This window comes from Stegostoma tigrinum, chromosome 12 (assembly GCF_030684315.1).
Source record: "Stegostoma tigrinum isolate sSteTig4 chromosome 12, sSteTig4.hap1, whole genome shotgun sequence".
NCBI lineage: Eukaryota > Metazoa > Chordata > Chondrichthyes > Orectolobiformes > Stegostomatidae > Stegostoma > Stegostoma tigrinum.
This window is the reverse complement of record NC_081365.1, coordinates 57,142,950-57,168,452: the sequence shown is the minus strand read 5'-3', so window position 1 is coordinate 57,168,452 and position 25,503 is coordinate 57,142,950. Positions and strand designations below refer to the sequence as shown.

The window sequence follows — 25,503 nt, the reverse complement described above, 5'->3', positions numbered from 1 at the left end:
GGTCTGACAGCATCAGTGGAGAGAAAGCCGAGTTCATTTCAAGATCAGTGACCCTTCTTCAGAACAGTTCTTTCCACAGATGCTGCCAGAGATATTCCAGCAATTTCTGTTTTTGTTTCAGATTTCCAGCATCCACAATTCTTTCATTTTCTTTAGCAGTCTAGACGGGCTGGATGGCTGACAGGCAACAACAAGGGCCAGTGGGATAGGAGCAGGAATGTTTCCATCAGGAACGAGGATATTAGGGTTTGATATGGTGACTGGTGACGTCAAACCTAGCAATGAATGGAAGAACTGGTTGTTGAATGACTTGGAGACTTGGGAAGCTCCTTTGAGCACTGGTATCTGCAGCAATGATAAGTTTTGTGCATCCATTATGGCGCTCTTGACATTAGCACATTTCTTGTGCTGCCTCAGAAGCTGAGTTATCACTTCATTGTGCTGATGGAATAATGTCCCACTTCCACATTAGAAAAGACAGGCTCCAATCTCCATATAAATTGTGTGTAAAACTGATTACAAACACATCCAAGCTCTCAACATCGGCTACAGGCTTTCTGGCAAGCCTGCCAATGTGACGAGCATTTCAGTGCACCTACACATTTCGGCACGCAGCAGTCTTCTATGCCACAGCCATTGAAGAAGCACTCCTTAGATGCACTACTTTTTCGATGCACAGCCCTATCAAAATGCTCATCTGAATTCCCTAGAACCAAACTGTCTCTCAACCCATAATCTGGTAAACTAACACTTGCTTTTGTTTATTTTCTCTTTTCTTTCTGCTCTGTCTGCAGTTTGTTCATGCCCATACCTTACAATGTGTAGATCCATCTCTCAGCTAGCCTGTAAACCTTGGGCAGTGATTTATCTGAGCCAGCGGCTGTGAGTGTAAAATAAAGTTTTAATGTTCTTCCTTCTTTATTGCTTTCCTGACATTACGTACCTTTCTGTTCTATTGTTGCCTGATCAAGTTACGGTTCTTGGGTATTTGACGAGAGAAAGGCACAAGGATAGGATTGTAAAGAGCAGTGGTTTTCAGTAGAGGAGGGGAACACGAGACTGCAATATTTCACACATCTGCAGCTTCTATATCTGAAGAGTTTGTGGGATAAGGGGAAATGGGATGGGACATAAAGGATTAGGTTGGAGTGTATAGTCAGCTCCCAATGCATTTAACCCTTCTGTTGGTCACAGACATAGTCATGAGAGCTTCATTGATGGTACTCAGTCTACTCCATTGCAGTCAGGACATATCTGTGCTGGTTAACTCCTGCAAACCCAGATTGAGCAACAACTTGTCTTCCAAGAGTAAGGGCAGTAAATCAGTGAGTGAACTTCAGTATATTTAGGAGATGTTGAGCTTAAATGCATGAGTATGTGTACAAGCTGTGAGGTGTGGGTGTAGGACATGCAGCAGAGATGTGTGCCTGAAGATAAGGTAACACTATTAATTTCAAGCATAAGTTGTGATTGATGGAATTTGTTGGAAGGTGAGTGATGAGGGCATAACGTATTGAGCATTTTCAATGATTGAGCATTTTCCATGATTTAGCTGGTAGAAAATGGTAATTGAAAATGTATTCACTGAATATGATCCCTCATGAGGTCATTAAACTTTTTCTTATTATTACTTCAGTATCTTCAGATATATGCCCCTGCCATTGATCAAGATGGTAAGATGCCACTACCTTCTCAATGTTTCTCTCGAGGACTTTTTAGTTGCCACATCCCTCCCTACACCAATGTGTCGACATAACTCGTGCAGGTTTAGATCGTTAGAACCTAGTTGCTCCTGTATTGTGCCATTTTCGCTCTGTTTGCAGATCAGACACACTTCGTTAGCCACTTAGTACAGCTATCATTAAACAGCTCTGCACAAGTGTGCAGCTACTTAATAGAGTATTGCCTGCAGACTGCACAATGCAATCATAAGGAACCTGACCCAGAGTGGTGATGGCAACGGAAGGCCCTGCACAAGCGAGTTCAGCAGTGCAGTGAGAACATGAACAACGGATGGCAGTAGTGAGGATGGGAGCTGGAGCAGGCCGACAGACACTTAAATGAAATGAAAGTGTCTGTTGTGGAGAAAAGACAGACAAAGGAATTCCTCACTCTGTTGTAACCTGAAAAATCCTTCCATGTACTAAGTGTATAGAGTCCTTGTTTGTCCTTAATTTTCTTTTCTGTTTGCATTGACCTGTGTTGAATAAAGAAAGTCCCTGCTTCGTGATCTTTGGGCTGTATGTGTGTTCAAATCTTATGCCCATGCGACTCTAAGTTTACTTCCTGTCAGCCTAAGACACAGTGTCTTCAGTTTAATTACATATTGTAAACCCACATCTTATTTTCTTTACCTTGTGTTTCACAGCTTTTTTTTGCCATAGTCAACATGATGTAAACAAATTATCTGGTTAATATTATTAATATTTATGAGATCTTGCAGTGCAAAAAATGGCTACCTCATTTCCTACATGACAACAGCAGCTGCAGGTTAAAAGTACAAGCGGTTGTGCATTGATTTGGGGCTTCTTGCGGTTACGGCAACTGCAATAGAATTAGTAGTCTTTTCTAAGTATTCATTCTGCAGATTTCTTGGAAAATGGAATGGAATGGTTTATGATATTCAAGCTACATCATCTGTGTCACTTGAAATTCTACCACGTGTTTTCAATATGTAATCTGGTTTACCCAAAAGGATGCATGTCTGCCGTCAGCTAAGTTCAGACCGATTCCTGCCAGGAATTGGTAGTGATCCTCTATAGTTTGCAGCACTGAAGTGAATCAACCTATTAAGTAAGGAAATTGGAAATTCAAACCCATAATAAATCTGCTTGTATTCATTTCTCTTCACTCAGTGATTTTAGACTTGGATGATTGGATGAAATATTTTCTTCGCATAGTAGGCATTTTAATTCATTTACAGCTCCCTTTAAATTCTAGATTGACTGAGTATTCCAGCAATGTACTGCACTCAGTCAACAAAGTGGATATAATAATAGGACAAATTTGATTCTCTGTTTCCAAAGTTTCCCATCATTGTTGTTTATAGGGACATTGAATCACTGAAACAAAAAGATTGATGCAATGTTAATGAACTGTTGGGAATAAAATGGCAACCAAACTCAGCAGCATATGCTGATTTTTGAATGCCTGTTTCAGTATGTAGGGAGGTCATTTGGAGCACAAACCAAGGTGGGAATTAACACAAATTAAGGGTATAAAGCATAGACATGCCTCTTAACTTTTTATTTGTCGAGGAGGACATTTAAATCTTTCAAAAATATCCCTTAAAAGTTTTCCTTTTTTTAACATTACATAGGTTTTTTACTGCCATGAAAACATTTTTGTTACAACTTAGTGGTTTGAACATCCCAGGAGGAATAGGAGCAAGTGTCAGGGAATTGATCACTTAAACCTGCCCTGCTATTCAACAAGATATGACTTCTCTTCCATGCCAGCTCACCATAACCCTCAATTCTTCCACCAAAACTCTGTCCATCTCTTCTTTAAATATTTCCAGTAATCTATCTATCTTCCATAACCCCATTGTCCTATTATTATATCCACTTTGTTGATTGTTGTACATTGCTGGAATAATCAGTCAATCTAGAATTTAAAGAGAGCTGTAAATGAATTAAAATGCCTACTATGCAAAGAAAATATTTCATCCAATCATCCAAGTGTAAAATCACTGAGTGAAGAGAAATGAATACAAGCAGATTTATAATGGGTTTGAATTTCCAATTTCCTTATTTAATAGGTTGATTCACTTCAGTGCTGCAAACTATAGAGGATCACTACCAATTCCTGGTAGAGATTTTCAGATGTTTGCTGTCCTCTGGGAGAAGACATTCTTTTACATCACAGTGTTAAGTGAATGGTCTCTTGGTCTGTTACAATGTCTCCAAATTCAAGATTCCTGCACGAGTGGACACATTTTCTCAACGTTTACCTTGTTGTGGCTCTTCATACTCTTATATTTGTCAGTAATGTCACCTCTCATTCTTTGAAACTCTAATGAACAAAAGCTTAACCTGCTTAGCCATTGTGAATAAATCACCCGCACCTTCCCAGGGATCGCCTAGTGAATGTCTTTAGGTCTGCCTCCAGTGACAGGATAAATACTGTCCACAGTACTCAGGATGTGACCCCACCAACACACACTACAGTTGAAACAAGCCTTTCATATTTTTAAACTCCAACTGCCTAGCATTAGAGGCCAAAATCCCATTTGCCTCCCTCTTTACTTCCTACACCTTTACATGCACAAGAACACTCCGCTTCTTCTGTGTCACTTTTTTTTCTGGGGGGACCTCCATTTAAATAACAGTCGACCTTTTGATTCTTCCTGGCCAGGTACATGACATCCTACCTTCCTACAGTAGACTTCATCTGCACATACACTGCCATTTGTCCACTGGCTCAAGTTCCCTGTAGATTCTTTCTGTCCTCATCACAATGTGCCGTTGCAAGTATTTTTACATTGTCCAAAAATTTGGATGTATTACACTTTACCCTCTCATCTAAGTCAATAATATATAAAAAAAACATAGATAATAAAAAATTGAAGCTGTCAGACTAATCCTAGTTGGAGACATTTTTCCAACCTGTAAAGCACCCATTAATCCTGGCCTATCTTCTGAGTCTGACTTGCCTCCTCTTGTTGCTTGATTTTCACCTGCTAATTGGATGGATAGAGGTGCTTTTCCAACCAGTTAAGTTGTTGATTTGTTGGAGAGGTAGACTCTTAAAATAACACAAGATAGTCCTTAAGTGATGGTCTCATAGAAGAATCATCAACTTCTACTGTACAAAATAAGGCCACTCGACCCATTGTGTCTGTACTAGCTTCTGAAAGAGCTGCCAGCTCCTCCCATTCTCCAGTCCTATCTTCCTTGTCCTCATAACTTTGTCTTTTAAGCTCCTATGGTATTTAAAAGTATTTGAACATGGCTTTCGAGAGCCTGGGAGATCAGGGGCATGTGTTGTCAGATATTTCAGTGAGTTGTTCTGCTGTCCTGCTTGCAATCAGAGCTAAGTCACGCAGTTGACTGCTGTTTGCTGCTACCTGGGTTTTGCTAACCTTCTGATCAATGTTATTGCCTTGTTTGGAAATAATTCATGCATTAAGAGCGCTTAGTAAGCAATAGTATTTATATTAGTCAACTGCCAGACATTATGAAATCTGGTGGTTGCATTTTTTCATGATTTTTTTTAATACACTTTTTGTTTTGAAGGTGTCACAATCAATCAGATGTTCACAAAATGTCCTGCTATACTGGCCCACACTTGTCACTTAAATACACATTCAAAAACAAGTCTCATTCATCAATTGTGGAACTGTCACCTACATGAATTGGTTGCAGCACTTTCCTGAGTAACAGCAGCAATTGGGCTTCAAAAACAATTCATTGACTGCAGTGTAGTTTGGCAGGTTCTAAAGGTGTGAAAAGTACATGTGAGCATTTTGTGTTTCATTGGCCTACTGATTTGTCCTAAATTTATTTTCTGTACCAAATCTTTCAGACCATTGGTGGCGGCCTCATCACATGATGCAAATCGGGGTTCTCCCGCTACCATTGCCCTTCTGGGTAAGAAATGGGTGAAGTAGATCATTTCACTGGGTGATAGAAGAGAAGAAGAGGAATGTGTGAAATTATGAAAATTTATATCAAGATATTTTTTGAAATCCATTCAACATAGCAATATTAGATCTGATTTTTCTTTGAAATTAGGTAGTTTGGGTAGTCGCAAATGGAAAACAGAACTAGTTCCTTTTTAATTTGCTGGCCTGTTGCACCCATCTCACGTCAATTCTATGGAATGCTGGAAGTGCTCACTCAAGGGTAGACATAGCTAAAAAAGATGATAATGACAGAGCAAAAATATAAATTACATTTACTGCTGTTACCATGACGACAGTGCACATCCATATCCAATGGATGGTGAGTATTCCAAGGACTGCGTGACCCCACAAAGATAAATTTTAAAAACCAATCACAGAGAGCCCATTTAATCAATGAGAGCTTGATTTGCACTCCCCACTTGAATATTTACTTATTTATATTTGATCATTATTTATCGGAGGCTAGATGTGTCTCCCTAACATAGAGCGAGGCAGCTTGTTTATCCTGTTGGTGGCACAAGTCTGGAACAGTAGGGATTATCTACTTCTGCCAGGAACCCAATGTGCAGAACAAAGCGATGGTGTACTATTAACAATCTGCTTGTTTCCTGATTCTTGCCAAAACATTGATGCCAGTTTTGTTCAGTTTTTCTTCCCTTTGCCATGTCCGCTCTTAAGGCAGGCGATTTTCACATGTTTGGCCTGGTGTTAAGTACTCCAAAAGGGAGTCAATAACCTTCTCTTCACTGTTCATGCAGCTGAAGAAACAGGGCCTATTTTCCAAAGTGTCAATCCTTGGGCATTCAAAGCCACCTGTTCTGGTTTGAGGGCCCATCGCAGCATGCAAATGTCACTTCTTGAAAAACACGACCGGAGGTTATACTGTGTGCATTGGAACCATTTCCACAAGAGATAGTGCTGAAAGGACCCCTCCAACATATTGTGAAATAACGTAAATTCTTACTGCTCCAGTTCTCAGTCCACTACCCACTCTGATATGATTGGAATCCATCAATTTACATATTATTGCCTGGGTCAGGCTGCTATTGACCAGTGTTAATACATTAAAGGCTAGGATAATAAAATGTGAGACTGGATGAACACAGCAGGCCCAGCAGCATCTCAGGAGCACAAAAGCTGACGTTTCGGGCCTAGACCCTTCATCAGTGAGGGGGATGGGGTGAGGGTTCTGGAATAAATAGGGAGAGAGGGGGAGGTGGACCAAAGATGGAGAGAAAAGAAGATAGGTGGAGCGGAGAGTATAGGTGGGGAGGTAGGGAGGGGATAGGTCAGTCCAGGGAAGACGGACAGGTCAAGGAGGTGGGATGAGGTTAGTAGGTAGGAGATGGAGGTGCGGCTTGGGGTGGGAGGAAGGGATGGGTGAGAGGAAGAACAGGTTAGGGAGGCAGAGACAGGTTGGACTGGTTTTGGGATGCAGTGGGTGGAGGGGAAGAGCTGGGCTGGTTGTGTGGTGCAGTGGGGGGAGGGGACGAACTGGGCTGGTTTTGGGATGTGGTGGGGGAAGGGGAGATTTTGAAGCTGGTGAAGCCCACATTGATACCATTGGGCTGCAGGGTTTGCAAGCGGAATATGAGTTGCTGTTCCTGCAACCTTCGGGTGGCATCATTGTGGCACTGCAGGAGGCCCATGATGGACATGTCATCTAAAGAATGGGAGGGGGAGTGGAAATGGTTTGCGACTGGGAGGTACAGTTGTTTATTGCGAACCGAGCGAAGGTGTTCTGCAAAGCGGTCCCCAAGCCTCCGTTTGGTTTCCCCAATGTAGAGGAAGCCACACTGGGTACAATGGATGCAGTATACCACATTGACAGATGTGCAGATGAACCTCTGCTTAATGTGGAAAGTCTTCTTGGGGCCTGGGATAGGGTTGAGGGAGGAGGTGTGGGGGCAAGTATAGCATTTCCTGCGGTTGCAGGGGAAGGTGTGGTGGGGTTGGAGGGCAGTGTGGAGTGAACAAGGGAGTCACGGAGAGAGTGGTCTCTCCGGAAAGCAGACAAGGGTGGGGATGGAAAAATGTCTTGGGTGGTGGGGTGGGATTGTAGATGGCGTAAGTGTCGGAGGATGATGCGTTGTATCCGGAGGTTGGTGGGGTGGTGTGTGAGAACGAGGGGGATCCTCTTTGGGCAGTTGTGGCGGGGGCGGGGTGTGAGGGATGTGTTACGGGAAATGCGGGAGACGTGGTCAAGGGTGTTCTTGACCACTGTGGGGGGAAAGTTGCGGTCCTTGAAGAACTTGGACATCTGGGATGTGCAGGAGTGGAATGCCTCATCGTGGGAGCAGATGCGGCGGAGGTGGAGGAATTGGGAATAGGGGATGGAATTTTTGCAGGCGGGTGGGTGGGAGGAGGTGTATTCTAGGTAGCTGTGGGAGTCGGTGGGCTTGAAATGGACATCAGTTACAAGCTGGTTGTCTGAGATGGAGACTGAGAGGTCCAGGCAGGTGAGGGATGGGCTGGTGATGGCCCAGGTGAACTGAAGGTTGGGGTGGAAGGTGTTGGTGAAGTGGATGAACTGTTTGAGCTCCTCTGGGGAGCAAGAGGCGGCACTGATTCAGTCATCAATGTAACGGAGGAAGAGGTGGGGTTTGGGGCCTGTGTAGGTGTGGAAGAGGGACTGTTCCACATAACCTACAAAGAGGCAGGCATAGCTGGGGCCCATGCGGGTGCCCATGGCCACCCCCTTTGTCTGTAGGAAGTGGGAGGAATCGAAAGAGAAGTTGTTGAGGGTGAGGACGAGTTCGGCTAAGCGGATGAAGGTGTCGGTGGAGGGGGACTGGTCGGGCCTGGGGGACAGGAAGAAGCGGAGGGCCTTGAGGCCATCTGCATGCGGAATACAGGTGTATAGGGACTGGACGTCCATGGTGAAAATGAGGTGTTGTGGGCCAGTTGGAAGTCCCGGAGGAGGTGGAGGGCGTGGGTGGTGTCACAGACGTAGGTAGGGAGTTCCTGGACCAAAGGGGAGAAAATGGAGTCCAGATAGGTGGCGATGAGTTCGGTGGGGCAGGAACAGGGTGAGACAATGGGTCGACCAAGGCAGGCAGGTTTGTGGATTTTGTGAAGGAGATGGAAACGGGCCGTGCGGGATTGGGGAATAATGAGGTTGGAGGCTTGGGTGGGAGGTCCCCTGAGGTGATGAGGTCATGAATGGTGTTGGAGATGATGGTTTGGTGCTCGGGGGTGGGGTCATGATCGAGGGGGCGGTAGGAGGTGGTGTCGGAGAGTTGGCGTCTGGCCTCGGCGATGTAGAGGTCAGTGCGCCATACTACCACTGCGCCACCCTTGCCTGCGGGTTTGATGGTGAGGTTGGGGTTGGAGCGGAGGGAGCGGTGGGCTGCCCGTTCTGTGGGGGAGAGGTTGAGGCGGTTAATGTCTCGACGGCAGTTGGAGATGAAGAGGTCGAGGGAAAGTAAGAGGCCTGGGGGTGGTGTCCAGGTGGAGGACTTGTGTTGGAAGCAGGCGAAGAGGTCAGTGGAGGGAGAGTTAGGTTCCCGGTTGAAGAAGTAAGCGTGGAGGCGAAGTCGGCGGAAAAACATTAATACATTAAAGGCTCCCTGCAGCAAGTGCCCTATTTAAAGTACACTAGTGGCTCAGAGCAGCTGTCAACTCGATGTGGGGAAAAAAAACGAACCCCGCACTGCCCACACTCATCCATGGCATTCTTTAGGTGGGAGCTCTCAAATAATCATCCATGTCTTGGAAGTGAAGTCTGATCAACTGCTGGCTAGGAGTGACAACAAAGGCATGTCTTATCCCACCCTTCCCCCCACCCAGTTAACTGTACAGCCCTGGAATAACAACCTGAAGAGGATACCCTGGCTGTGAGGCAAACTGTAACTCACTGATCAAATCAATTATCACATGGTTGCAATCAATGAGCACTACATTAATGGATGTCGCATGGCTCATCAAAGGTGGAAATAGTCCTCACCAGTTGCAGCTTGATTTGAGGATGGTGTCTGTGTAGGTTCCATCATGGTCTTCATTTGACTGAATAGACTAATTCTCAACCCACGGATCTTTGGACATATGGGCAGGGTGTCCAACAAGTTATTGGCATCTGGTGTATTGGATTTGCTTCCCTTTTTCGTCATCATTTCAAGGTTACCACTCAAAGCATGATGCAGCTTGATGGACAAGGTTTTGCCATTTAGAAGGATCTGTAGCATGTTTCAGACAGTCATTAATGTCAATGTTGCAATGTGGGAATACAGACCTGCACTACTTAGCAAATTATATGGTTGGCTGCAGAGCAGAGCAGGGCAATTTTATAAGCTGTAAAAACTATTATAGTCTTTCCCGTTACACTTCATTAGATAAGTAATGAGTTCCAGATAACAGTAAATTAGGGCTGTCAGAGTGACCATAATGGCCAATGCATCAGTAAATCCAAAAGTATTAGGATACCCATAGCAGCACTGCTATTCATTAACATTAATAGCTTTTGAATTATGTATCGGGGACAATCATATGCTATATTAACTATTTTCATGTTGCATCCTCAAATGAAAATTTTACCAAATTATACCTTTTGTAAATAAGCAGACCTGCTGAGTAGCATATGTCACGATCTAAATGTGCTTTGATAAGCTTATTAAATGTAACTTTGCCAATGAAGACTTAATTACAGTCTAGCTTTCATTAAATTCACCTCTCTAGTGGAGCCAAGAAGACGTTTCTGCATCATATTTGAGGATGTGGCAAAAGCTAATTTTCTAATCAAATCACTGCAGATCGTGCTCAATGACAACAGAAAGAATATTGCAGTGAGTAATGGGAGCATTCATTTTACAAAAATCAAAGAAAATTGTAGATGTTGGCAATCTGAAAAGAAAAGCAAAATAAAACTCGGCACTTTAGCCTGCATCTATGAAGAAAACTGATTCATTTCAGATACTTCAGCAAAAATGAAAGAATGGAACTAAGTGGAGAGTGGGACTGTTGAGAAACACATTGCTCAGAAAGTAAAGACAAATCACCTGTGCAAAATATCCTTTTTTACTTATTTTGTTTTTTTCTTTTGGTCAGTCAGTGGTTCACATCAAGCATTCACTTATGTGCTGTCTTCAAAGATACAGCTTTGTCAAGTATTTCCAACTTTTTCTGTTTCTATATTTTGTTCTGTGCCTCTTGGCAAATGAGGCACTGCAGGACTCTGTTATCTAATTTACACTGTCTGCTCCAGTTATCAATTCTTTAACATATGAACATATTAAAATTTTAAGGACTCCAAAATATCTAATTAGTAACAATTGTGCATCTCCCTGCGACATAATTGAAATATTTCAAAGTGCTTCACACAATGTGTGTTTAATTTTAGCTTTGGAACAACCAACCCTGGGGAGGGGAAAGGTGGAATTTTAATTGCTATTTGGGTATATGAGGATAGCAGGGATCAAGTTATTTTCATCTTTGAATTTCAACATTTGCCGTAAAGTCAGGAGCTGAAACACTGATCTCAATGCGAACCGTTCACTGTATTGGCTCACTCACTGATATTCACACCCCACCAAATTTTGATTTTTCAAGCAACCAAGCTCTTAAACTCTCAGTATGGCAAAATTATATTTACTGGGCATCATTGACTCCAATGCTCATTAAAGCAATTGAATTGTGTGCTGCATATAAACCAACCAATTGAAGCCTCAAATGGCAATCAGAGCTCTACTGCTTATTAAAAGGAGCCAGCCACAGAAAACAGATGGGTGCTTTGGACGGCTAGCTCTGGGGCCTTTTCAAAATGTCAATGATCATATTGTTAGGATGATTGGAGTAGGAAAGTTGCAGACTCAATTTTGAGATTGGTGCAATCTTGTTAACACCAGCTGAAACCAGTGTAAATTAATACCAATTAATTATTTTTGGAGTGCAATGAGAGTTGCACACAATCCAGTGCTTGCTGCAGGGGGAAAAGCTGCAAATTCAAGAATTTCTACAAAGAAACGCGATTGATTAATTCTACAAGCAATCCAGACTTTTCTCTGCAAACAGATAACGACTTTTATTTTTGTGGTATCTTTAAGTAATAAAGTGTCCTGAAATTCTGCGCAGGGAAGTTACCAAGCAAAATTTGATACTAAGCCATATGAAGAGATATTAAGCCAGTGACCTAAAGTTTGGTTTTAAAGCTAAAACAGCGTAAATATTTTCGAGCAAGGAGGAGATGCAGAGGGGTTTAAGGAAGGGAACTCTAAAACTTATTTGCTCGGAGATGGTTAGAAATAGATAACATAGTGCAGTCTGCTGTGCATAATTATGAAAATTAGTTGACCGTGAACAATTATGCATAATTGTTTAAATGAGTTATCCAAGCTTTATGTGGACAACTTATTATCAGAAACATGGATAGCTTCAGTTGCTCAGTTGGATATGTGTGAGGAGCTGAAGGCATTGCTGGAAGTGTTGGAGTGATTAAAATCAACAAACCTCAAAAGGCCAGAATTGGAAGAGTATGGGTTTTCCAGGAGGGTTGTAGCAGGGGTCAAGAATCTGAAGGATGAGGTCATACAGCTTGATGCTGTTGTGTAAGTGTGTGGGGAAATAAGATGGCAGTTATAGCGGTACATTATGACCATGTGCGATTGGAAGTATGAGCTGATGGCTGTATAGTGTCAAGATGCCTGCATTGATAACAGTGAGGTTGGAATATTTCAATATGATGATACCAGTCTCAGAATCAAATTGGCTGGGTATTGAATTGGAATTATTGGAGATTCAGAGGTGAAGTTCAACGTCAGGGGGCAAAATTTGGTTGGAGTGGATTGGGGTCCATTTTACACCCAGTGGGTTTTACGTTTCCTTGAATGAAGGACGTAGAAAGGGAATCCGGTCAAAGGTGGAGTCAGTATTTAATTCACTGCCACCTGCTTTCAGTCCAGCTGTTGATATTGTTGTCAATTCAGATTGTCTCTTTGAACAGTGGGTGGTTTTCATGCCTGTATTTTAATGGGACACCTTAAATAAGAATATTTTTGTTACTCGACATGTGGGTTTATAATGTCTAAGGGTAGATGTACCGTTACAGGTGCAATTTGCTTGGAGATGGTTAGAAATGGATTACATACTGCAGTCTGCTGCAGATAATTATGAAAATTAGTTGACCATGGACAATTATGCATAATTGTTTAAATGAGTTATCCTAGCTTTATGCGGACAACTTATTATCATAAACATGGATAGCTTCACTTGCTCAGTTGGTTCTGTGTGAGGAGCTGAAAATGGAGTAGGAGTGAAATTTAATTGGTTCCAGACAATTAAGGGGAAGTGCCAGAAAAGTTGGGCAAAAGTTCTTGCTGCCTTGGCAATGTATCCAAAAATATTTTAGACTTTACAGTATATTATGATAATGGTAAAAATTTTTAGCTTCCATCCTCTGATTTTAGTACAGCAATTTTTTAATTAACTGGCATCTATGATCCACATAATCGATATAAAACCACACGCTAACTAATAAAAACATAATGCAGGGAGTATATACATCACTGTTGTACTTCATTTGCAGCATAAATCACTTAAGTTTTATTTTAGGTAAAATTGCATTATTATTTAATGGCAGAGAGCCTTCTCACTCACCCTCGGGTAACTACTTAGACATTGCAGGGATCGCTTTAATACTGTAAGCTTCTGTTCTTTCAGGTATATAATTTTTGCTGTTTTATTGAGTGCTCTGGTTCATAAGGTGTCAGTTAAGTCAAAGTTTGCTCTACCTGGATTTGTGTACTAAATGGTTTTAAAAAGGAATAGCTTTGACTTAGAGATAATGGGAACTGCAGATGCTGGAGAATCCGGGATAACGAAGTGTGGAGCTGGGTGAACATAACAGGCCAAGCAGCATCCCAGGAGCACAAAAGCTGACGTGAAGGGTCTAGGCCCGAAACAGCAGATTTTGTGCTCTTGGGATGCTGCTTGGCCTGCGATGTTCATCCAGCTCCACATGAAAGTGGGACTTCTGTCAGGAGAGGCTTGCTGTCTCTTTCTGTCTCTCCTTGTTTCCCTCAGCTTCTCAAGAAGCTATGTTAAATGATAAAGCAAATTGGAGAAACATTGATTCAGCAAAACATCATCCAAAAGTCACCCAATCATTGACAATGCAAAGTCTTTTCGTTATTGCATCACAGTTGAGACACAAGACATCAGTTAGATAATGGTACACCTCAAGGACTCTCAGGCATTTTTAAAAACTGAATTTTCTTGATCTTTCTTTTTGTGCAAGACGTTCTCTCTTTCTTCAGCTTTAAACACGTTTGTGTGTGACGTTTATTTTCAGAGTTATTAGGCAACAAAATTCTTCTTTCTTGCACTCAAAACTCTAACCATCTCCTTCATTTTTTTAAGTAGAGCTAGGTTTTAATTGAAGTGTGATGTAGCTGCATGCTTAAGAAATTAAAGAAATTAATGTGATCATCTCTAGGGAGTTAACAGAGGAGAACTAAAAAAAACTAATTTACCTCTACTACAAAATGCAAATTCCCAAATGATAATTACAGGTAGAAAACCTTTATCTCACCTCTCCTACAGAAAAAAATGAATCGGGATCCTTAATACAAATTTAGTTTTATGACTTTTTTTCTTATCACTATTCCCATGTTCTGTGGACACCAGTAGTATATTAACATTAAACATACAAGGCTTTTCAATAAAAAAATCACATTCCATTTTGATCATGACATTTCTAATTTTCTTTTGTATTTGCTCTGAACAATATGTCCACTATAATATTGTTACTGCCTGTTACATGAATGACCTTCATATAGTAAAGTTATAGCATTAAATCCCAACAAAACAGCATCAAATTATTGTCAGGTGATCTCTCCAAAACTATAAAGAGCTTTGGTCTGTATAATTAACTGTCACCCCAAAACTGTTGAATATGTCGTTTTCAAGATTTTTGAGAACCAGCACCAAACTCTGTGACTCCTTTTGCACCTTTGAGTATTCCTGCAAACACATATTTGGTTTGCATGAAAAGTAAATGACTGGCCATTGAATCTTCTTCTCGTTCTCTCTTGTAACAATACTTTACCAACACTGATGTTCCTGGCATCAACACCCAGTTGCAAATGACATTCCCGAGCAATGGTCACTGGACCCGAAATGCTAACCCTGTTTTTGCTCCACAGATGCTGCCAGATCTGCTGAGCTTTTCCAGCAATTTCTGATTTTGCTATACAGCATTTATTTTAATAACTATAAACTGGAATGAAAGTGGGACTTTTGTCAGGAGAGATTTACATTTGAAAATAGAATGCTGCATTTTTTAAAAAAATGTATGATGTAGTTTTTTGAAGCAGTGAGAGGTGAATTTAAGTAGCACAGAGTCTTTTCAGTTGAGGAAATTCCACCTGACAACAGCTTTCTGAATGGTTGAGCTATAGGAGTTGCAAAAGTCACAAAGAAGACAACTCCTGAGATGCTCTCTCATGAAGGGTCTCAGCCCGAAACGTCAGCTTTTGTGCTCCTGAGATGCTGCTTGGCCTGCTGTGTTCATCCAGCTCCACACTTTGTTATCTTAGATTCTCCAGCATCTGCAGTTCCCATTATCTCTGATACAGGCAGAAAATATCTGGATATCTTTTCCCCCTGTTTCTCCAACTCCTTCGTACCCTCTCTCCATGTTGGGGGAAAAGAATGTAAGAAACTCTGAACAGAGAAGGACTAGGCCAACCTGATTTACCATCATTAGAAAGTAACAGTCTGTATCAACACAGCTATGATGAAAAGCCTGTGGAAAAACTCTTTCCAACTTGTGGGCTGGACTGTTGAGGTTTTGAATTTTGTTAACTCTGACTGTTCTTTGTCTGTTCATCATTTATGTTTCAAACCATTTATCATTTGTTTGGCTTTATGTGATCAATTGGTTGTGTACTTGGATTTTGAAGCTCAGTTAAATTGCTTTAGATTAATAATAGTTTATTTTACCTGCTCTTATTAAAGTGTGTTAAAACAAAGAGCTGTTTCATTGATACCACTAAAACCTGGTGTGAGTATCTTATCTTATAAGTAGTAGTCAGCATTCAAATTAGTCATTTTTGTGGTTTTAGTGGGACTTTGTACCCTTATACATTTTGACTTATATAACAGTGGGGTATAAGTATCCATGCACCCTTCCCAGTTAAGCTCTGATACAGTTTAAGACCATAAGACATAGGAGTGGAAGTAAGGCCATTCAGCCCATCAAGTCCACTCTGCCATTTAATCATGGCTGCTGGGCATTTCAACTCCACTTCCCTGCACTCTCCCCGTAGCCCTTGATTCCTTCTGAGATCAAGAATTTATCGATCTCTGCCTTGAAGACATTTAACGTCCCGGCCTCCACTGCGCTCCGTGGCAATGAATTCCACAAGCCCACCACTCTCTGGCTGAAGAAATGTCTCCTCATTTCCGTTTTAAATTTATCCCCTCTAATTCTAAAGCTGTGCCCACGGGTCCTAGTCTCCCCGCCTCACAGAAACAACTTCCCAGCATCCACCCTTTCTAAACCATACATTATCTTGTAAGTTTCTACTAGATCTCCACTCAACCTTCTGAACTCTAATGAATACAATCCCAGGATCCTTAGCCGTTCATCATACATTAAACCTACCATTCCAGGGATCATCCGTATGAATCTCCGCTGGACACGCTCCAGGGCTAGTATGTCCTTCCTGAGGTGTGGGGCCCAAAATTGGACACAGTATTCTAAATGGGGCCTAACTAGAGCTTTATAAAGCCTCAGAAGCACATCGCTGCTTTTATATTTCAACCCTCTTGAGATAAACGACAACATTACATTCGCTTTCTTAATCACGGACTTTACCTGCAAGTTAACATTTAGAGAATCCTGGACCAACACTCTCATATCCCTTTGTACTTCTGCTTTACGAATTTTCTCACCATTTAGAAAGTAGTCCGTGGCTGTATTCTTTTTTCCAAAGTGCAAAACCTCGCATTTGCTCACGTTGAATTTTATCAGCCATTTCCTGGATCACTCTCCTAAATTGTCCAAATCTTTCTGCAGCCTCCCCACTTCCTCAGTACTACCTGCCTGTCCACCTATCTTCGTATCATCGGCAAACTTCGCCAGAATGCCCCCAGTCCCTTCATCCAGATCATTAATCTATAAAGCAAACAGCTACGGCCCCAACACTGAACCCTGCAGGACGCCACTTGTCACTGTTTGCCATTTTGAACAAGAGCCTTTTATCCCAACTCTCTGCCTTCTGTCAGACAGCCAATCCTCAATCCAAGCCAGTAGCTCACCTCACACCATGGGCCCTCACCTTACTCAGCAGCCTCCCGTGAGGCACCGTATCAAAGTGCTTTTGGAAGTCTAGATAGATAACATCTACTGTGTTTCCCTGGTCCAACCTACTTGTTACCTCTTCAAAGAATTCTAACAGGTTTGTCAGGCACGACCTCCCCTTACTAAATCCATGCTGACTTGTTCTCATCTGACCCTGCACTTCCAGGAATTTAGAAATCTCATCCTTGACAATGGATTCTAGAATTTTACCAACTACCGAGGTTAGGCTAATCGGCCTATAATTTTCCATCTTTTGTCTTGATCCTTTCTTAAACAAGGGGATTACAACAGCAATTTTTCAAACATCTGGGACTTCTCCTGACGGCAGTGACTTTTGAAAGATCACAACCAAAGCCTCCACTACTTCCTCAGCCACTTCCCTCAGAACTCGAGGATGTAGCCCATCGGGGCCAGGCAATTTATCAAATTTTAGACCCTTTAGCTTTTCTAGCACTTTCTCTTTTGTCATGCCTACCATACTCAACTCTGCCTCCTGGCTCTCCCTAATTGTTGGCATACTACAAATGTCTTCCACTGTGAGGACTGACGCAAAGTGCTTATTAAGTTCTTCAGCTATTTCCTCATCTCCCATCACTAGCCTTCCAGCATCAATTTGGAGTGGCCCAATATCTACTTTTGCCTTTCATTTGTTTCTTATGCATTGAAAGAAGCTTTTACTATCATTTCTAATATTAATAGCTAGCCTACCTTCATATTTGATCCTCTCCTTCCTTATTGCTCTCTTTGTTATCCTCTGTTTGTTTTTGTAGCCTTCCCAATCTTCTGATTTCCCGGTGCTCTTGGCCACTTTTTAGGCTGTGTCTTTTTCTTTGATATATTTCCTGACTTCCTTTGTCAGCCATGGCTGTCTAATCCCACCCCGGATAATCTTTCTTTTCTTTGGGATGAACAGTGGAAATGGCTTGTCAAGACAAATTTTTGGGAACAGCTAAAGCCAAGTTAGTAGTAGCTAATTCTTTTGTCCATTCAAAATGTCTTGCCTTGATAAAGAAACTTGCTGAAGGCAGCATCAGCGCACTGAAATTTTGAAGAAACTTGCAGGACATTTTGTTGTGTTCATTTTATTTTGTTTTTTTTCTTAACCCACAGTCTGTAAGTTACATTTGCTTTGGCAACTTCACTTTTAACAATATTAACTCTGTATTCATCAAAAAAATTGTTCAAGTTTTGTAAATGCTATACACAACCTTATCATCAATATAGGCAACACATTTGCATAATCCTACAACAATGAAAAGTCATTGATACTTTTTTGCTTTACAATTGGCATGATGTGTCATTGATAATGTTTGCCCATTGTTCCAAAAGCTGAAATTTCTTGGTATATATCCATCAATAGAACTCGTCTATGTACTTTCAACGAGTCATTTTTTGACCCATAACAACAGAAGTAGGTCATTTGACCCCATCAGCCTGATCTGCCATTCAATATGATCATGGCAAATTGAATGATTACACCAGTTTTTGAAAAACCATGCAGTCAAGTTTCAGTAGTTTGTGTAGGACGGTTACCAAAAATGGAGGGAGGGCAATTATACATTGTTATAGTTATGGCTATGTCAATCTGATTTCCAGAAATTAGATCATTAAGAGAAAGTATTGCAGAAAGAAGGAGCATTTGTGTCAGGTGGTAAGAGTATTGGAGGAAAACAGTTGAAAAGAGTGAAGTAAAACGAGTCGTAAACAGTTCTCAAAACAAAATTTCTGTAATTTGTCTTGCCAACACAGAAATAATAGTGCAGTTAGACACTCTGTTCTCCTATTTAGAAGGGCAACAGCAGTCTTACAATTGTAAGACTATTTGAGATCTATAAGGAAATCTGTAGAAATACACCTGAATATAGTACCTTAGCTAAGCACGACATCATTGGTGAATCGGTACCAATAAAACAACACCATTACTGAGCCCAGAGAAATCAACAATATTATGATCCTGTTTGATAATGTTATTACTGGACAAAGTTGAATCGCAGACAGGAACCCTGCTGGATAGATCATAACTTTATTTGTTTTGGTTTTAACAAAGTCATCTCTCTCTGAACCACAAACACACAATATTTCAGATTGTGCTTTAACAACAAAACAAGAGTTTATAAAGGCACAAAACAGAAAAAAAACAAGCCAAATTATTTACATATAATAAACACAGAAAGATTTTAAACATACTGTCAAAATAAAAACCCATTAATTCCAAAACATTACTTTATAAGTTGAAAAGAAACAAAATATCTTTTATTTAGCATGCAAACACCCCAGTTGAACTCTTAGAGTAATCAAAATATCAGTCATAATAATCATACCACTACTCCTGTATATAGCACTTGAGTAGGTTTAATTCACTTGAGACTTCAGATGTTGAACTGGAACAGTAATAGCTTCTTCCTCGAGTCACCACACCTTATCTTCTATTTGAGATAACAAAGTGTGGGGCTGGATGAACACAGCCGGCCAAGGAGCATCTTAGGATTCTCCAGCACCTGCAGTTCCCATTGTCTCCTATCTTCCATTTGGTTGTTTTCTCATAACTTCTGATTTTGAACTGACACTAAAGGTAATCAAATTCATTAAATCTATCATTCCCATTTCAGGAATATTGCTGTATAAAGCCACCCTAATCCAAGGTGTTCCCAAGACTAACACACCACTGTAAATTAGAAATGAAGCTTAAGGTTTCTCAGTTATGGGAATTCCCCTCACGTTTTAAAAAAAAATTCAAATGCTATTTACAAACCTTTGACGCTCCATTGTATACATGCTGAGTCTCAAGTAATCTAAAAGAAACAAAATCCATTAGTGCGCAAGTCCACACACCCTACACTCAAACTCCACAAATTGTTTTTTCAGAGAAATCCCTGTGGTTACAGTAATACTTGCAAGTTAATTATTAACTTTAGATACACACAAAAACACACCAGTTACTGACTCAAAGTCAGTTCCACAATAGTTGGAAAAATGGGTCCAATACATGCTGGAAAACACTTGTATCAACCTACTCAAAGCAGTTGGAGTTCACCAATAATGGTGATTCCTTAACCAGATGAATGAACTAGATTTTGCACAGACCATAGAAAAATTGCAACTCAAGCAAATAAATTCATGGCCAGCTCCACATTTGGAAGATTATATCAATGGGATTGGCAAAGTCTCATTTGTTTCAAAGGTTGATCTAATGAAGGGGTGTTAACAAGTGCCATGAACATCAAGGATTAAAGAGACATTCACTTCTGTTGTATCAAAAGGATTATACTAATATGGGAGTCATGCTATTGGGTTAGAAAAAATGCCCCAGCTGTGTTGCAAAAAGTTTATGAATTGAGCTGTAGCTGAAATACCTGAGTGCGTAATTATTTTAATGATGTATTATATAGTAGCACATAGGAAGAACAATGTAAAGCAATTAGAAAACCAGTTTATGTGAATCTGTAAAAGCAAGAATACCTTACCAGGACATATTGTAGACTAAGGGTACTGAAATTGAAACTTCAACTTAAATTCCCTGCTCCTAAAATTAAATTAGAAATATCGGGATTTTTCGGAATGTGGGAGCTTTACTGGAAGTTTTTGTGCAATTTCAGCAAGTTAGTTGTATTTTAACAAAGTTATTAAGCAAGCAAAAGTGACACAATCAGCAAAATGCCAAACAGCTTTTGAGAATGTGAAGGCAATTGTAATAAATAAACTAATATGATCTCCCACCACCACCCGATTTTCCAGACCTTTCAAAATGATGATTGATGCCAATGACTTGGGAGTGGGTGTCGTCATGTTACAAGATGGCAAGCCAGAAACAGTGAAGCCTTCAGGATATGTTTTGAAGAAACTAAACCAGAGGAAATAAACTACTGTAGAAAGAAATGGGATTATTATTGACTCTTTGACACTTTGAAATCATGTCTGACACTGACTATAATTTTTTTAAAAATTCCATTGTTTCTTTTCATTATCTTTTGCCTCTCTTTCCATTTCTCTTTGTTTTTATATCTTCTCTCTTTCCAGCTTAGACTTTGTCATTTCCAGTGCTATTTTCTTTTTGTTCGCTTCTCTTTCCATTGCTCTTTTCTTTTTCTTCCAATTCAAACGTTTTATTTTCATTTCCACATGTGCCTCATCCTCTTGCTTGAGTCATCATTCTCTTTTTTTTATTTTGAAGCCATTTGTTTTTTTTTCCATTTCTAAATGAATCTTTACTAAGTTTATTGATGCCATCTTAATTTCAGGTTTCTCTACTTTTATCCCTTCCCAGCTTGACTTTACACTCCCCCTCATCCATTTTGTGTGCAAAAAAACAATCTGTTACAACCCTCCAGTGGTCCCTTTTCTCCAGTTGATTCATATCAGATTTTATTGCCCATTCATAAATGTATTGTGGGTATACATCTTATTAATTAAAAATTATATAAATTCCATCCTCATTCCCGTGTATCATGACTTGAGAGTGGAATTACAATGAATACATAGAACATTACAGCACAGTACAGGCCCTTCGGCCCTCGATGTTGTGCCGACCTGTCATACCGATCTCAAGCCCATCTAACCTGCACTATTCCATGTACGTCCATGTGCTTATCCAATGACGACTTAAATGTACCTAAAGTTGGTGAATCTACTACCGTTGCAGGCAAAGCGTTCCATTCCCTTACTACTCTCTGAGTAAAGAAACTACCTCTGACATCTGTCCTATATCTTTCACCCCGCAATTTAAAGCTATGCCCCCTCGTGCTCGCCGTCACCATCCGAGGAAAAAGGCTCTCCCTATCCACCCTATCTAACCCTCTGATTATTTTATATGTTTCAAGTAAGTCACCTCTCAACCTTCTTCTCTCATGAAAACAGCCTCAAGTCCCTCAGCCTTTCCTCGTAAGACCTTCCCTCCATACCAGGCAACATCCTAGTAAATCTCCTCTGCACCCTTTCCAAAGCTTCCACATCCTTCTTACAATGCGGTGACTCGAACTCTACACAATACTCCAAGTGTGGCCGCACCAGAGTTTTGTACAGCTTCAGAATAACCTCTTGGTTCCGGAACTCGATCCCTCTATTAATAAAAGCTAAAACACTGTATGCCTTCTTAACAGCCCTGTCAACCTGGGTGGCAACTTTCAAGGATCTGTGTACATGGACACCGAGATCTCTCTGCTCATCTACACTACTAAGAATCATACCATTAGCCCTGTACTTTGCCTTCTGGTTACTCCTACCAAAGTGCATCACCTCACACTTGTCTGCATTAAACTCCATTTGCCACCTCTCAGCCCAGCTCTGCAGCTTATCTATGTCTCTCTGCAACCTACAGCATCCTTCATCACTATCCACAACTCCACCGACCTTAGTGTCGTCTGCAAATTTACTAACCCATCCTTCTACACCCTCATTCAGGTCATTTATAAAAATGGCAAACAGCAGTGGACCCAACACCGACCCTTGCGGTACACCACTAGTAACTGGTCTCCAGGATGAACATTTCCCATCAACTACCACCCTCTGTCTTCTTTCAGATAGCCAATTTCCGATCCAAACTGCTATATCGCGCACAAATCCATTCCTCCGCATTTTGTACAATAGCCTATTGTGGGGAACCTTATCGAACGCCTTGCTGAAATCCATATACACCGCATCAACCGGTTTGCTCTCATCTACCTGTTTGGTCACCTTCTCAAAGAACTCAGTAAGGTTTGTGAGGCACGACCTTCCCTTTACAAAACCGTGCTGAATATCCCTAATCAATTTATTCTTTTCTAGATGATTATAAATCCTATCCCTTATAACCTTTTCTAACACTTTACCAACAACTGAGGTAAGGCTAAGATAATAAAATGTGAGGCTGGATGAACACAGCAGGCCAAGCAGCATCTCAGGAGCACAAAAGCTGACGTTTCGGGCCTAGACCCTTGAAGGGTCTAGGCCCGAAACGTCAGCTTTTGTGCTCCTGAGATGCTGCTTGGCCTGCTGTGTTCATCCAGCCTCACATTTTATTATCTTGGAATCTCCAGCATCTGCAGTTCCCATTATCACTGAGGTAAGGCTCACTGGTCTATAATTACCAGGGTTGTCTCTACTCCCCTTCTTGAACAGGGGAACTACATTTGCTATCCTCCATAGGTAACATTCGCCCAGAAACCAGTCTTAACATTAAGTTTTATTTTTGGCCGAGAAATCTCCAATATAGTAATAGATTCCAGATCAAAATTTTATTCAGCTGTGCCCATTATACTCCTTAAAGTTGAAATCCAATTTAAATTACCTACAGATCAATAGGTATAGTTCCTGTTTGCAAATTCCACTTGGTAAGAGTTAGGTTTGTAAGAGCTAACTCGGAATTTGTGCATTTATAGATTAAACTTTTTAGCAAATACTGACAACTCAGACGCGAGCGTTAAATGATCCACTGACCAGTATTGCCTGCTTACTAGGTGTAAAACATATCTTAAAACATCATCACATAGACACTGAAAGTAAGATTTAAGTTCTGTCCTCTTTCTAAATGCAAAGGGGTTAGGAAGATGTGTGAAAAAGAATATTAGTTCTCCTGGATTGTGGACTTAAAAGTGGGAGAAGATGCTGCTTTCCACCAAAGGACTTGGAAAGAAGGTGTTGCAATTTTTTGTCCATGTAATATCCATCTCGTTATGTGTTGTATCTACAAGATGGCTTTATTCAAGTATGGGGGAGAATCTAAAACACCTCAGCTGTGTATCCAGGGGGCAGTTTTGCCCATGCTTTTGTTTATGTTTTATCATCCAGGAATAGTTGTTTTGTTCAGGAGAACTCAACATAGGAACAACTTCTTGATTGGATCCTTGGTGAGTGGCTGCAGCTTAGGGTTTGGAAGTCGATAGCCTGTGAAGGAGAAACCATCTTTCATTCTGTCTTCTATGAAGTAAAAGAGAATTTCAAACAACCAGCTGCACACTCTCTATGAATTCACTCTTTGAAAGGCAAAGGGGCAAAGGCAACTTTACTCTGTGAGCATGAATCCACCACCAGCAAATGAAAGGTTGAGAATCATTGTGCCCTCCTCAAAGAGTCAAAAAGGAACTGAACGAAAATCTCTCATCAATTTCTGTAATTCAGATCGGCATCAGAAATGGGCTTTCCTGATTTTGTTTTACTTGCTCCTTCCCCAGTTGTGTTTTGTCTTGTCTCTTTGTCTGTTTGTATGTGTGTGGGGATATTCTAAAGGGAACAAACTTAAGCTATAGAGAGGTATAGGTTTATAATTCGTGTTTTCTTTTCCTGTCATCAATGAAGAACAGCCTGTTTTCCTGTTAAATGCAGAAACCTGTTGAGTGTTTTCATTTCACTTAAGCTTGTCAGTCGAATACATTTTGGACATTGATTGAATCTTTATATGTCTGTGGCGTTGTGGCAACTCCAGGGGTAGTGGGGCTTGGTTTCCAGAGCAGTACCCCTGCATCACCCCTCCCCCAGCCCCACCATTCCCCATATACCATGACACTAGAAAGTCAGAAACAAGAATAACTTCTATTAGTGTGTATTGTGGTAGGAACCAACACTGGAATAAAGTAAAACTGAATAATCTGCCAAACTAGGTGAGCCATCTCTTTCACACATGGAACACAACCTTGAACTGGTGTCATTGTCGAAAACTAAGGGTCAGCCAATTAGGACCGAGACGAGAAAAAAATATTTATCAAAGAGTTTTACAACTTTGCAATTCCCTTCCTCAAAAGTCAATTAGTACAGAATCTGAAATATTTTTAAGGCAGAGATAGATAGATTTTTCATCCCAGGGGATGGAAGATTATCAAGGATTTGCAAGAATGTAGATTTGAGGTTAAAATCAGATCAGCCAATATCTTATTGAATGGTGGAGTTTGCACAGAATCGGGCTTTGCAGCTGTTTTCGTACTTGTGACAAATGAAATGTAAAAGATGACAAAAGATTTATTAATATCTTATAGCATGCCAATTGCAATGGATTTCCTTGCACAATGGCTGAATGTTTACATCCTTGTAATAAAATTGTTGTTCGTAGCCTTTTCGCTTATTTTTCTTCCCCTTTCCCTTGCAGTTGAAAAAGTTCAAAATCAGTGGGACGAGGTGCAGAACCGGTTACAGTCCCGCACGCAGCAGCTACAAGAAATGCTGAAAGATTCCAACCAGTGGCTTGAAGCCAAACAAGAGGCAGAGGAACTCATAGAGAAAATCAGAACCAAACAAGCTTCCTGGAAGGAAATTTCCTATACAATGGAGATACTAATGAAGCAGAATGCAGATGTTAAGGTAAATCAAATGACTTTCTAGATTTCTGCAGCCTTTATATTTAGGGTAGATAAAGCAAAAGGGAAAAAAATGAAAAATGTCTTTCTCCTCCTCCTCCTCCCGCAACTTAAATTTCATAGCTTTTTAATATAAAGCACATCACGAGAGCCCTACCAGTCAGCATTTGGTGATGAGCTACTTAAGTTACTGGGACAATTGTCCAAATGCTTGGTTCAAGGTAGATTTTAGGGAAGGGTGATGAAATGATTTTGGAAACAAGCCATAAAGCTTAGGACCTTTGCAGCTGAAGGCATGGAATGAAGTATGCTCAATAGAC

General features: G+C 40.8%; 1 protein-coding gene across 11 annotated transcripts in view; it reads left to right on the top strand.

Moving 5' to 3' along the window:
- Positions 1 to 25,503, top strand: part of dmd (dystrophin) — a 1,835,475-nt gene that overhangs the window by 1,446,437 nt on the left and 363,535 nt on the right. For all 11 annotated transcript variants that reach the window (XM_059650343.1, XM_048540566.2, XM_048540567.2 and 8 more), the window contains one exon: positions 24,976 to 25,187. In XM_059650343.1, the coding sequence (XP_059506326.1) occupies positions 24,976 to 25,187 (212 nt within the window). The remainder of the gene's footprint in view (positions 1 to 24,975; positions 25,188 to 25,503) is intronic.